The sequence below is a fragment of the Vanacampus margaritifer genome, chromosome 2 (genome assembly GCF_051991255.1).
Source record: "Vanacampus margaritifer isolate UIUO_Vmar chromosome 2, RoL_Vmar_1.0, whole genome shotgun sequence".
NCBI lineage: Eukaryota > Metazoa > Chordata > Actinopteri > Syngnathiformes > Syngnathidae > Vanacampus > Vanacampus margaritifer.
Window position 1 is genome coordinate 55,503,198 of NC_135433.1, and position 12,660 is coordinate 55,515,857.

Consider the following 12,660-nt stretch of genomic DNA (forward strand, 5'->3'; position numbering starts at 1 on the left):
ACGGGAACCTGGGGCTGCGTCGGAGCCGGGACGGGAACCTGGGGCTGCGTCGGAGCCGGGACGGGAACCTGGGGCTGCGTCGGAGCCGGGACGGGGACCTGGGGCTGCGTCGGAGCCGGGACGGGGACCTGGGGCTGCGTCGGAGCCGGGACGGGGACCTGGGGCTGCGTCGGCCGTCGTGGCTCGGAGACCTGGGGCTGCGTCGGCCGACGTGGCTCGGAGACCTGGGGCTCCGACGGCCGACGTGGCTCGGAGACCTGGGGCTCCGACGGCCGACGTGGCTCGGGGACCTGGGGCTCCGACGGCCGACGTGGCTCGGGGACCTGGGGCTCCGACGGCCGACGTGGCTCGGGGACCTGGGGCTCCGACGGCCGACGTGGCTCGGGGACCTGGGGCTCCGACGGCCGACGTGGCTCGGGGACCTGGGGCTCCGACGGCCGACGTGGCTCGGGGACCTGGGGCTCCGACGGCCGACGTGGCTCGGGGACCTGGGGCTCCGACGGCCGACGTGGCTCGGGGACCTGGGGCTCCGACGGCCGACGTGGCTCGGGGACCTGGGGCTCCGACGGCCGACGTGGCTCGGGGACCTGGGGCTCCGACGGCCGACGTGGCTCGGGGACCTGGGGCTCCGACGGCCGACGTGGCTCGGGGACCTGGGGCTCCGACGGCCGACGTGGCTCGGGGACCTGGGGCTCCGACGGCCGACGTGGCTCGGGGACCTGGGGCTCCGACGGCCGACGTGGCTCGGGGACCTGGGGCTCCGACGGCCGACGTGGCTCGGGGACCTGGGGCTCCGACGGCCGACGTGGCTCGGGGACCTGGGGCTCCGACGGCCGACGTGGCTCGGGGAACTGGGGCTCCGACGGCCGACGTGGCTCGGGGACCTGGGGCTCCGACGGCCGACGTGGCTCGGGGACTTTGGACTTCGGCTGACGTGGCTCGGGGACTTTGGACTTCGGCTGACGTGGCTCGGGGACTTTGGACTTCGGCTGACGTGGTTCGGGGACTTTGGACTTCGGCTGACGTGGTTCGGGGACTTTGGACTTCGGCTGACGTGGTTCGGGGACTTTGGACATTGGCTGACGTGGCACGATAGGGACTTGAGGCTGCGGAGCCGGAGCCTCATCAGCCTGCCACCATGGGGAGTGAGGAGCAATAGGGAGACTATAACCCGAGGATACCGAGAGTGAAGGATCGTGACGTAAACTAACGGGAGTGGGTAAGGAACCAGGTAAAGGGGAAACTATGTCATGACGTGGCGGTAACGGTGGGCTATGAGGTGCACGCGATGGGGACCGGTGTGGTGAACACGGCGGAGACCCAGGTGAGGAGGGGTGACATGACCCGGTGTCAAAATAATCCCTAAATGAAAACTGTGAAGAAAACATGTGGGGAACTAAGCTGGTGAAAAAGTCCAATTCGGAGTCAGATTCGGAATTGTAATCCGTAAGTGTATTAATGGGAAAGGGACCTTCATTTTCATCATCGGAGATGTCAGAGTCTAAAAAACATTGAGGCGACAAAATGGTGTCGTAGGGCAGAGACTTGAGTGCGTTTTGCTGATCGCGTGAAAGGGGAAGAGAAGACAAATACCGCGAAAAGGAGCTTACTTGGATGGAATGGGATTGGATGGCAGGCTGATGGTGCTTCCGTGTCGACCGACGACGAGCCGGTCGCTTACGGAAGCTTCCCGCTGGGTCTGATCTTGGTCGGTTCATTCTGTCAGTAAGGTGGGGGCTTTAGGACCCAGATGCGGGAAGGCAGGGCAAGGAGGCAGAGGTGCAGTCCAAAAAGACGTTTTAATATCTAATCAAAAAAAACCTAACTTCAAAATACAAAATAAACTGAACTAACAAAACATGAAGCTAAACATGACAAAACAACTAAGGCGAGACTAACAACATGACATGGATCCTGATCAGGCGAAGAGGTCAGCGTGACGTGGCGAAAGACTTACGACAGTTGCAACAGCAAAAATGAACCGACACAGACAGGGGGGAGACAACCGACTAAATACACCAACACTAATGACATGACAAGACACACCTGGCTGAGGGCACTGATTGGATGACACATGAGGGTAATGGGGAAAGGTGGACACAATCAGGGTTGACACAGACACCACACGAGGAAGGGCAAGTGACCAGAAACGAGAGGAGTCAGACTTTTCACAATAAAACAGGAAATGACAAGACAAGGGGAAAACATGACAGGGAGTAAACAAGACTGAAAATAAACATGACAGTCCTGGCTTGCAGGGTTCCATGAATTTTCTGTAATAGGTAGAAGTGTTGATTTTGTCCAGTTAATAGAATAATCTGATAACTGTGAGAATTTAGTTATTAAGTTAAATACTTCCCCTAACGAAGTAGCCAGCTTTTCTAAATAAAGTAAGATATCATCGGCATATAGATGAATTTTATGTTCTGTTACCCCAGAGTGAATTCCTTGAATCCTTCTTTCATGGCGTATGGCTAATGCAAGTGGCTCAATAAATATTGCAAATAATAAAGGGGATAGTGGGCATCCCTGTCTTGTGCCTCTCTGTAAAGTAAAGCTCTGAGATATAATCCCATTAGTAGTAACTGTAGCTTTAGGAGAATCATATAATACTGATACCCAGTGGATAAATGATTTCCCAAAGCCAAATTTATTTAAAACAGCAAAGAGGAAGGACCAGTTAACTTTGTCGAAAGCTTTTTCTGCATCCAATGATATAATAACTGCCTTTTTATCATGCCGCTGTGACATGCTAATAGGGTTAAAGAGTCTCCTAATATTATTAGTAGAGTGACGATCTTTAATAAAGCCTGTTTGGTCGCTATGAATGATTGTCGAGATTACTGTTTCTAGTCTAGATGTGAAAGCCTTAGTCTTTAAAGTTCTTTAATGACCGTACTGTACTGTGGCATGAGTTGAGGTTGAATCTAATCATAGGGAAAAGGTTATATGACATCCATTTATTTCAATGGCATTTTATTGAAAAAATGTCTGTGACAGTATTTTCCCGATAACCAAAATGAATTATGTCACTTTCATTGTGGTCATTTGCAGATAGATTTTTGTCAACAGCAGAGGATTCTCACAAATTTTGATTGGTGGAATCAGACCGATGACCAGCAGCCTGCTGCGCCTCAGTGCTATAAAACAAAAAACAAATTAGAATCCATCTCATTTGGGTGATGACAGTAATAAATTGATGTCACTACGGTCATAACTGCAGACAATCAAGTAAAAAAATAACAAAATGTATATTCCTGAAAAATCAATCATTCATCAATCAATCAATCAATGTAAAACTACAAATAAAGTTGGGCAGGAATGGTCGACAGGTGATTTGAGATTCTGTAGAAATCATGATTTTCCTAAATGTAATAACACAGTACCATAACAAAAAAAAAAAAGGAATTCCAGGCACTTTCAGAACCCAATTGGTTTATTACAATGCTTAAACATATTCTTGGAAAGCATTGGAAAGGTTTCACTGGTCTTGGTAAAGTCATATAACACGCTAACACACTACTCATCTACAGCGTGTACCTATTGATGTCCCTTGTTTCATTTGACTTGCTGATCATTTTCTATTATCAGTTTATTCATATTTTGTCCTTTTTGGTGTAGTGAGCATTGTGTTATGTAACCAACAGAAAACTGTCCATTGTTTGAATTCATACAAACATTTTACTTTTCTTTATTCTTTGTTTTTAATAGCATTTTGCCACATACCTTAAAATCCCACATGACCATGGCTCCATCCAGTCCCACACTGCTGTACTTCTCCACTTTAGCAGTTCCCTTAACAGCACACAACTGCCTACATGACACAACAGATGTGCAAAAAAACAAATGTGGATGGGGAGTACATACATAGACAGAAGTCCACAACAAGTCATTATAGCAGAATTATAATACTATATGTGGTGATTACATGTAGTATAATTCTAATAATATACAGTATATGTACTGTATGCGGATAAGCATAAGCATATTGATACACTATGTTCAAATCAAAATGAAAAATGTTTTATTGTTTTTAAGTCAATGTTAGTGAAGTGGGAAACAGCAATTCCCCTTACGTGATGCTGTTCTGATGAAGGGTGCCCAACTCATTGCTGTCTTCCTCAGTAGCCCTCTTATCCAGGTTACGGAAGTGCTGCATGGCTGAAATGCCACTTTTGGAAGATTGCTTGGGAATGTCGAGCTTCTTTACAAATCCCAGAGAGCCTGGTGCCTTATAGGTGAACTGGTGGGGGCAACAGTCATGACCCTGAGAAACATAAATGGGTGTTAAAGAAATACCATATGACAGAAATATGGTGTTAAAATAACAGCTATTGTGTTAATAACATACTTTGTTAGAACAACATGTATTACAGGTATGTTAAGTGTTTGTTGTTCAGTGCCTATTTAGATATTTTGCAGGAAATTCAGTTATTTCAAGTTCAGTTCAATTTGCTCTGTACATGCCTTTACCCTGTTAAACGTGACCACTGTTACTATTTGCACTGTATTACTGTACTATATCAGCTGACTGTTGTTTGTGATTACGCGCCAAACAACAGTGTACACGTTACGTATTGACGCCACTTGTTTTATTTGACCTGGTTATCGTTTTCTATTGTCAGTGGACCACCGTGACCACACCTCCCTTGTTGAGGAGTTTAACTGGAGCTCTGGCCATAAGGTAGTCGGTGCCTGATGTGGCGGAAATCTCAGAATCCGTTGTTGGACGCCAGCTGTAAGGGATGCCATCAAGCTGAAGAAGGAATCCTATCAGGCCCTTTTGGCAAATATACTCAAGAGACAGCTGTTGGGTACCAGGTGACTAAGTGGAAAGCAGCTTCAGTGGTTGCCAGGCAAAACTCGGGAGGAGTTTGGTAACACATGGAAAGCGACTTCCAAATGGCTTAGAGGAAATTTTAGTCCACCATCCGGCTTCTCAGGAGGGGGAAGCACTGAACTACTAACACTCTGTACAATTGAGATGGTGTGCTGCTGACCTCAACTCGAGATGTTGTGAGTCAGTGGGGAGAATACGTCAATGACCTCCTCAATTCCACTGATGCCTTCCTTTAAGGAAGCAGAGTCTGGGGATCTCTGAGGTTGGCTCAAGGTGGTTAAAAAACTCTTTGGTCGCTAAAAACCTCCTTGGTGGCAAAGCCCCGGGGGTGGATCAGATCTGCCTGAAGTTCCTGAAGGTTCTGGATGTTGTGGGGCTGTCCTGGTGGAAATGTCTCTACCACATTGCATAGACATCCAGGATGGTACCTCTGGATTGTGGACTGGAGTGTATGCTCCAACTGAGCCTCCGTTGCCAAGTCAGATCTTGGATTCAGGAGGACCATTGGGGTTTTCGTCCTGGCTGTGGAACAGTGGACCAACTCTCCACCCTCGGCAGAGTCCTTGAGGGTGTATGGGAGTTCCCCACCCAGTCTAAACTACATGTGTTTTATGAACTTGGAGAAGGCGCTTGATTATGTCCCTCTTGGAGTTCTGTGCTGGGCACTTTGGCAATACGGTGTACTGAACCCCCTGATATGGGCTGTTCCATCCCTGTATGACAAGTATCAAACGTTGGTCCGCATTGTCGTCAGATTTCGTGGCCTCAGCATTGCATCTCTGCTTTATGCAGATGATATGGTTGGATTCATCAAGCCACGATGTCCAACTCTTACTGAAGCTATTTAGTGTTAAGCAATTGGGATGAAAATCACCGCCTCCAAATCTGAGACCATGGTCCTCAATCAGAAAAATATGGAGTGCCCTCTCCAGGTTCCAGGTCGGGGATGAGATCCCAAGTGGAGGAGTTCAAGTATCTTGGGGTCTAGTTCACGAGTGAGGGGAGAATGAAGCGTGTGATAGGCGGATTGGTGTAGTATCTGCAGTGAAGTGGACTCTGTATGGGTCCACCGTGGTAAAGAGACAGTTGAGATAGAGGGCAAATCTCTCGATTTAGCGGTCTATCTCCGTCTCTAGTACCCTCACCTATGATAACAAGCTGTGGCTCATGACCAAAAGAACAAGATCCCTGCGATACAAGTGGCCAAAATAAGTTTCCTAAGCAGGGTCTCCCCTAGCGACATCATGAGAAGTTTGGTCATCAGAGAATAGCTCAGAGTAGAGCTTCTGCTCCTCCGCATCGAGAGGAGCCAGATGAGGTGCTTAGGGAAAAGCTGGACAAAGTGGCTGGGGAAAGCCACAGCCTCCACGACCCGACCTTGGATAAAGGGAAGAAAATGGATGGATGGATCTGTGCTTCACATGCACATGCATGAGTGGATAATCTCCAAACACAAATTACCCTAGCAGAATTAGCAGTGAAGTTTTGTTGAGACCAACTTCCTGCTGAAAACCAAGGCACTGAGATTTTCACACTGTGAACTTAGTTAAAAGAGGCAACAATAAAAAGCTCAAACAAGCTGAAAGAAACTGCACAGTGGGTGTAATTCCCTTATCAACCAACTTTTGGTCAAAGGGCTATATATAACACACACACAAAACACACACGCACACACGCACACGCGCGCACACACACACACACACACACACACACACACACACACACACACACACACACACGCACACACACGCACACGCACACACACACGTGCACATGGAAGGTGAATAATTACCGCAGCAACAATCTCAGTGGGGCTGACATACAGGATGCTGATCAGTGGAAGACTGTCAATGGTCAGCTGTGTTGCCCTGGACAAACAAAGTGATCACCAAATAACAATTTGTCAACAGACAAAATGCAGTATGTTAGTTTCAAGTTTTCATATTTCTCGTTTCTCTTTCCCCTAACACTGATATAACAAAGATGTTGAAAATCCCGTAATCTTGTAAAAATCTTGAATTATGAAACCTTAAAAACATGCAGGACTCAGGCCCTCGAGGACCGGACATTGACACCACTGTAGTAGAGGGACTTGAGTGTCCCTATGATCCTAGGAACTAAGTTGTCTGGGGCTTTATGCAACTGGCAGGGTCACGGTAGGGGAATGGTTCCTGACAACTGTTTGTGCTTCTGCACCAAACAGTAGTTCAGACTACCCATGCTATTTGGAGTCCTTGGAGGGGGTGCTGGAGAGCGCTTCCACTGGGGACTCCCTTGTTCTGTAGGGGGACTTCAATACTCATGTGGGCAATGACAGTTAGACCTGTAATGGGGATGTTGAGAGGCTTATGAAGTGGCTAGGGAGAGTGAAGTCTGGGCTTCAACCTGCTTAAGATTGCGGCCCCCATGACCTGATGTCAGATAAGCGGAAGACAATAAATGAATGAATAAATGAACGTACAACCAATATAATGTATTTAAATAAACTGTGTAATATGCATTGCAATCATTGTGCATATGTGAGTGTACCACACAGATCTTTTTATTACCATCTGTTGTTTAGGGGGTCACCAACATGGTGCCCACAGGCACCAGGTCATGTTCTAAATATATCTAATGAGGTATAAGACATTGTGATTTTCTATAGTATTGTTGAAGAAGGCATAATTTATATAAACACATGCAAAGATTTATAGAAATAAAAAATAAACAAATTTAGTGTCTACATAGATTAATGTTATTATTAATAACGACAAATATAAAGGTAATTTCAGAAAATTTGTTATTTCAGAAGCATCACAAATATTATCATTAATAATGAAAAAGCATTTAAGGTAATTTGAGGTGTTATTTCACAAGTGCATTTATTATTTTAAGCAGATTACTGCTATCTGCTGTCTATCAATGGAATAGCATAAACCACTCAGTTTACATTTCTCCTGGGGCTACAGGAAAATGTCATGGACCTATTTTATTTATCGATGCTGTGTCTCTTTATCTCAGTTGTACTTACTCCTTTCCCCGGGCAGCATCAGCTACAGAGATGGTGCTGTTGTGGGCCACCCAGGCCAGCTGGTCTCCACTAGGTGAGAAGGAGACACTGTGCACCCAGCCTCCACAGTCCTTATTCTCAAACATCAACTCCCCAAAAGGCATTTTGGCCCCCCAAGCTGTGGGTCCAGGCTTGTCCTCGATGTCCTTTATGTAGGCTGAGAAAATCCTTTTTTTTTTTTTAAATCCCAGCAGAAAGTTTCGAGGTAAATTACATTTTCATTTGGTGAGTTGGAAATGTTGAAGGTTATTTTTAATATATTTAATAAAATTATATTTTCACAACATTTTCCAGTACATACAAAAACTCCCATGCCCAAAATGATTTGTCTAAGTAAATAGTCTTTATCCATTGTTAATTTTTTTTAATGTTGATTAGAAAGCTGTCTGTCTATACAGAATGATGTTTACATTTTAAGATGCAATAATACCATCTACACTCAAAATACTAGACACTCATAATTCATGCTCTGAATAATACTCAGCACCATGTCTGGTTGATGTTTTGTAAAAAACAAACAAAAAACACCACCACCAACAAGAAGTCATTATTTTATCATTTGAGCACAGGTTTACTATTTCAGTTGAGCATATAGCCATATTTAAAACCTTGGAGTTTACTTAATAAGAGCACGTCCCTCCTACATAGGTCAATATGGAATAATAAATACCTGCAGTGGAGATCTGCAGACCCAGCTGCCAAAAGAATATTATTGGGATGCCAATCCAGGCTTAGAATGGTGGAGCGAATGGGCTTTTTGATGTGCTTACTCAGCCACCTGTGGAAAGAATGCAAAAAGTTGTAAAAAATGTTTTAATTAAACTGAGAAAACAAAAGGTCAGCTTTTTCCATTTTGCTTTTACCAATCATTTTCCTTCTCAAAATAGCAGACAGAGATGAGTCGAGCTCCACTGCCCAAGGCAAACTTGTTTTCCAGAGGCGACCATTTTACACAGGTGGCTGCGCGGTTGATTCGCACGAGGACCAACGTTGGTTTCCACGAGCCATCTTTGAGAGTCCACACGTAGGCATTGCGGTCAGAGGCACAGGTGACGATGCGGTTGGACTCAGGGGCCCAGTCAATGCCTGTGAACATGACGAGTTTCAATTCATGATATGAAGTTAAAATCCTAGAAGTCAATGCTTAATCTGCTGCTAGTGACAAGTTGACTGATGAACATTTAAATTGGGTAGATATTGAAAATTCCTCCCAAAATATTTGCTTCTAAACGTTCCATTGTATTTCAATGCCTTTATTTCTCATGCATGAGAATATACAAATGTTTGTGTATTGAGTATGAACATGTTATACTTGTATGAAGACAGTCAATGTTAGCGTTTCATCTGGCTGAAGAAACAGTCAATAAATTACTGAAAAAGCACTGGACACAATTTGGTACAGTAAGATATTACAAGAGGGCGAGGCATAATCTAAAATTCTCATTCATGACACTGGCACATATTATTTCTTTTACACTTCTGAAATACCACCTCCAAAACCAATAATTCTTACATATGGTTTAATGGATATTTTGTTTGTGTTGTTTTTTGCTGTAAGTCAATTTCAGTCTTTCCATACATAAGACGTATCAATACATCATAAAAGTCATAGTCACCGCGTACATATGACGTACTTATATGTCATGAGGGTTTTTTTTCATGCAAGAGTGTACAAGAGGGTCTGACGCAGCTTCTGACTGGAGGATTGGGCTTGACTGCAATGTTATTAAAAACAAAATGGCCAGCAGGCAGCACCAAGTACAAGATCAGCAAGTATTATGTAACGATCTTGTCTCAGAAGAGAAGGAGTAAATGTAGGTTGGGACTGGGAGTGTTGTCTGTCACTAGCGTGGTGTATTAGCGCGGAGGTAGCGGACAGGAAGTAGAAAATAAGCAAAAGGGAGAACAAAACAGTTAAACCTGGAGGATTGCTTTTTGGCAAAAAAAAAAAAAGCATCCTCATCGCCTCATCAAAGAATGGCTTTGTTCGTCAGGCAAACGCAACAAGCAGCCATCGAATGATTACGGCTCGTTTCGCTGGTCACGTCGACCCGTGGACCACTGGATGCTGCGGCAGAGCTGTATTCAGACCAGCCAATTGTTTATTTCTACGTGCAATAAACTGTTATTTTGTTCTCAAAGCACTTTTTGGAACGTTGTTTTATAGCAGGAAAACCTTATTTAGATGTTTGAGCTGTCACAAAAGAAAAAATAGTAGCGTTAAAGTCAAAGTTGTGCTTGAAATATTTGTTTTACAAAAAGCTTTTTTTCTATGTTTTTTTTTTGCCAAGAATTGGAATTTGGACATACCTTAGCTATATTTCTAACACTGATAACTAAAGAACGGAAAAAGATAGAAATACACTTTTTTTCTGCTGAAAGAAGAGCCTAATCTTTCTTTTCGTAGGTTGCATGCAATATAACACAATAATCTGTGGGCCTTGCAAAATCAGTCAAAATCCAGTAAAACGGCTGGTATTGAAGGGGTTGATGCAATGAAAATGGCTGTGATTTAATGAGTTAAGTGTGCAAATATGCAAGTATTTTGCTTCAATGACACAATGCGACTTGGGAGAGGTAATTAATGAAAAATACAGGAACAAGATGTCGTTAAACATTTGAAGTTGTAGCCAACCTTCCCTCACACACTCTCAAGTGAGTTGTACCTGTGATACGGCCACTGTGCTCAGTCAGCTCATGGATCTTGATCCACTCTCGGCCTTTCTTTTCATAAATGTTCGCCACATTGTTGTTGGGGCTTACTGCAATCTCTGTATGGAAACAAATATTCACAATAGTTTTGTAATGTATTCATTTTCAAATGCATCAGTGGTAGGAATTCATCTTTACATGTGCCAAAGAAGGTTGAATTATACTCTAAAATCCAGTCATGGCCATACATTGCAACCTAATGGGATAATACAACCTTACATATCGTCGCCACTAAGTGAAAAACACTTATGTCCATTTCCCCGCCCTTTTTTTTTTCATTTTTATGTTTTTAGTTGAATGCAGACATCCCCAAAACATGTTTTTTAAAGAAAATTTTGAAGAAAATTTTTAAAGTGTTTTTCACATAGCAACGACGGCATGTTAACCTATCAACCCATTTTATATAAATCAAGCAGAATAATGGTTTGCTCATCTTGAGCCTATCTATCTACAACAACATTTTAGTAACTGCATCCTTCATTCACCTTCATTTTCACATCAAATATAGACACAAAAATGTTTTATCAGAAGTGGTGTAGTCAGTTAACTAGTAGTTTTTTTTTGTAAAGCCTGTTGAACAGTGTATAAAACAAGACACAACAAAGCGCTCAGCAGTGTTCACCAGTATACATCTGTGTTCCCATCAGTGAACCTCTTTAGTCCATTTGCTGTTTTTGTAATCAGATTCCTTGTGGTTCCACAGGCAGCATTAATGCAATTACGGGATAGAGAAAATGCATCAGTCTGTTGGCTCACCCAGTTTTGAAGTTATCGCAATTGTGCATGTCCACAGAGGTTTAATTTAGATGTATCTCCAATAGAAAGTACAGGTGTACAAGTGGTTGACAGTGTTTCACCTACGTGTCCTGTCTTTATTCCAGGTGTGGCAAGAAAGTGGTTCCAGACCAAAACTGTAGCGTGACATGTCTGAACAAAGATGGGAGAAGCTTTTGGAATGTGGCTGCCAGCCCAGATGCTTTCCTGAGAATGAGATCAGGGAGGAGCACAGGGAGATACTTTGTTGTGAAAGGGAGAGAAAACAGCAACAACATGCACTTAATGTTTTTATCAATATCTTTTGGCACTCTTACAAGGCACCACAATTTAATATCACTTCCTCTGTGTACACACTTGACATTTTGTCCTTTCTGAGAATACTTGCCTGCTTTCTCTTCTTGTGAATAATTGTTTGAGATAATAATACACACCTTTTGAGGAGTGGCACATACTGTGCAAACAGGAGTTTGCGTTGCCTTTGCCAACTATACAACTTTGTCCCGACAGTGAACAAGAAAACTTGGATTATTTGTAATTGATTTGTTAGTCAAAGTGTCACTATATGGAAGGAGTATTCATTTTCAGTCTTCCTTAAGCAGGTAGAGGCAGAAGTAATTACAGTCACAAGCTCCAAGCAGAATACACTGATAATGAATTTATTTTTCAGCGTTATGGATCAAATAACAAAAGCAAATAAGAAAACATATGAGCTGAGTGGATGTGAGAAAACAATGCAACAACTTACCTTTTGTGCAGTTCAGATGAGCAGTGCAGTAGTTAGTAGCTACATGTATTCGTGGACTCTGGGCAGTCGACACGAATGGAGCTGAGCAGTTGGACTACAAGGAAGAGACTGTGTTATTACTGAAGGGAGTGAAAGAAAAGTGGGTGTGTCTGAGTGTCAGCGTTTAATGTTGAGGTAGCATCTCATATTGATAGAACGGCATTCACAACACTCCTACTAGTGGGGTACAGTTGCTATCATTTCAGGTGTGTGTGTGTGTGTGTGTGCGTGTGTGTGTGTGTGTGTGTGTGTGTGTGTGCGTGCGTGCGTGCGTGCGTGCGTTTAATATTGTTTTTGGTTTTCAATCCCAACAAAAACTTGAACCATCAAATTTCAGAACTGCTAGACATATGTACTAATCATTTGCCACACTGCCCTACTTAATTAATTACCATAAATCTTAAAACTTACGTGAACATATTAATTTATTTCCAATGGTTTATTATCTTCATTTCATAGCATGTCTCTTGGCTCCCCAACTTAGTGTATATTATG

The 12,660-nt window shown here is 43.7% G+C and overlaps 1 protein-coding gene across 1 annotated transcript; it reads right to left on the reverse strand.

The window, feature by feature from the left end:
* Nucleotides 1-2,945: 2,945 nt before the first annotated feature.
* Nucleotides 2,946-12,220, reverse strand: LOC144043558 (actin-related protein 2/3 complex subunit 1A-A). Its single transcript, XM_077557316.1, has 10 exons — nucleotides 12,127-12,220; nucleotides 11,466-11,585; nucleotides 10,559-10,663; nucleotides 8,756-8,978; nucleotides 8,563-8,670; nucleotides 7,854-8,060; nucleotides 6,633-6,708; nucleotides 4,077-4,267; nucleotides 3,727-3,814; nucleotides 2,946-3,140 (listed from the first exon to the last, which is right to left on the reverse strand). Exons 2-10 carry the CDS (start codon nucleotides 11,527-11,529, stop codon nucleotides 3,135-3,137), a joined length of 1,068 nt encoding a protein of 355 aa, XP_077413442.1. The 5' UTR covers nucleotides 11,530-11,585; nucleotides 12,127-12,220; the 3' UTR covers nucleotides 2,946-3,134.
* Nucleotides 12,221-12,660: the final 440 nt, after the last annotated feature.

Excerpts from the sequence above, each read along its gene's own strand:
- LOC144043558 (XM_077557316.1), bottom strand. The coding sequence starts at position 11,529 with ATGTCACGCTACAGTTTTGGTCTGGAACCACTTTCTTGCCACACCTGG. Across the intron at positions 10,664-11,465 it reads CTGGAATAAAGACAGGACAC|AGATTGCAGTAAGCCCCAAC; the intron begins GTAGGTGAAACA and ends GTTTCCATACAG. Across the intron at positions 8,671-8,755 it reads TTTGAGAAGGAAAATGATTG|GTGGCTGAGTAAGCACATCA; the intron begins GTAAAAGCAAAA and ends TTCTTTCCACAG.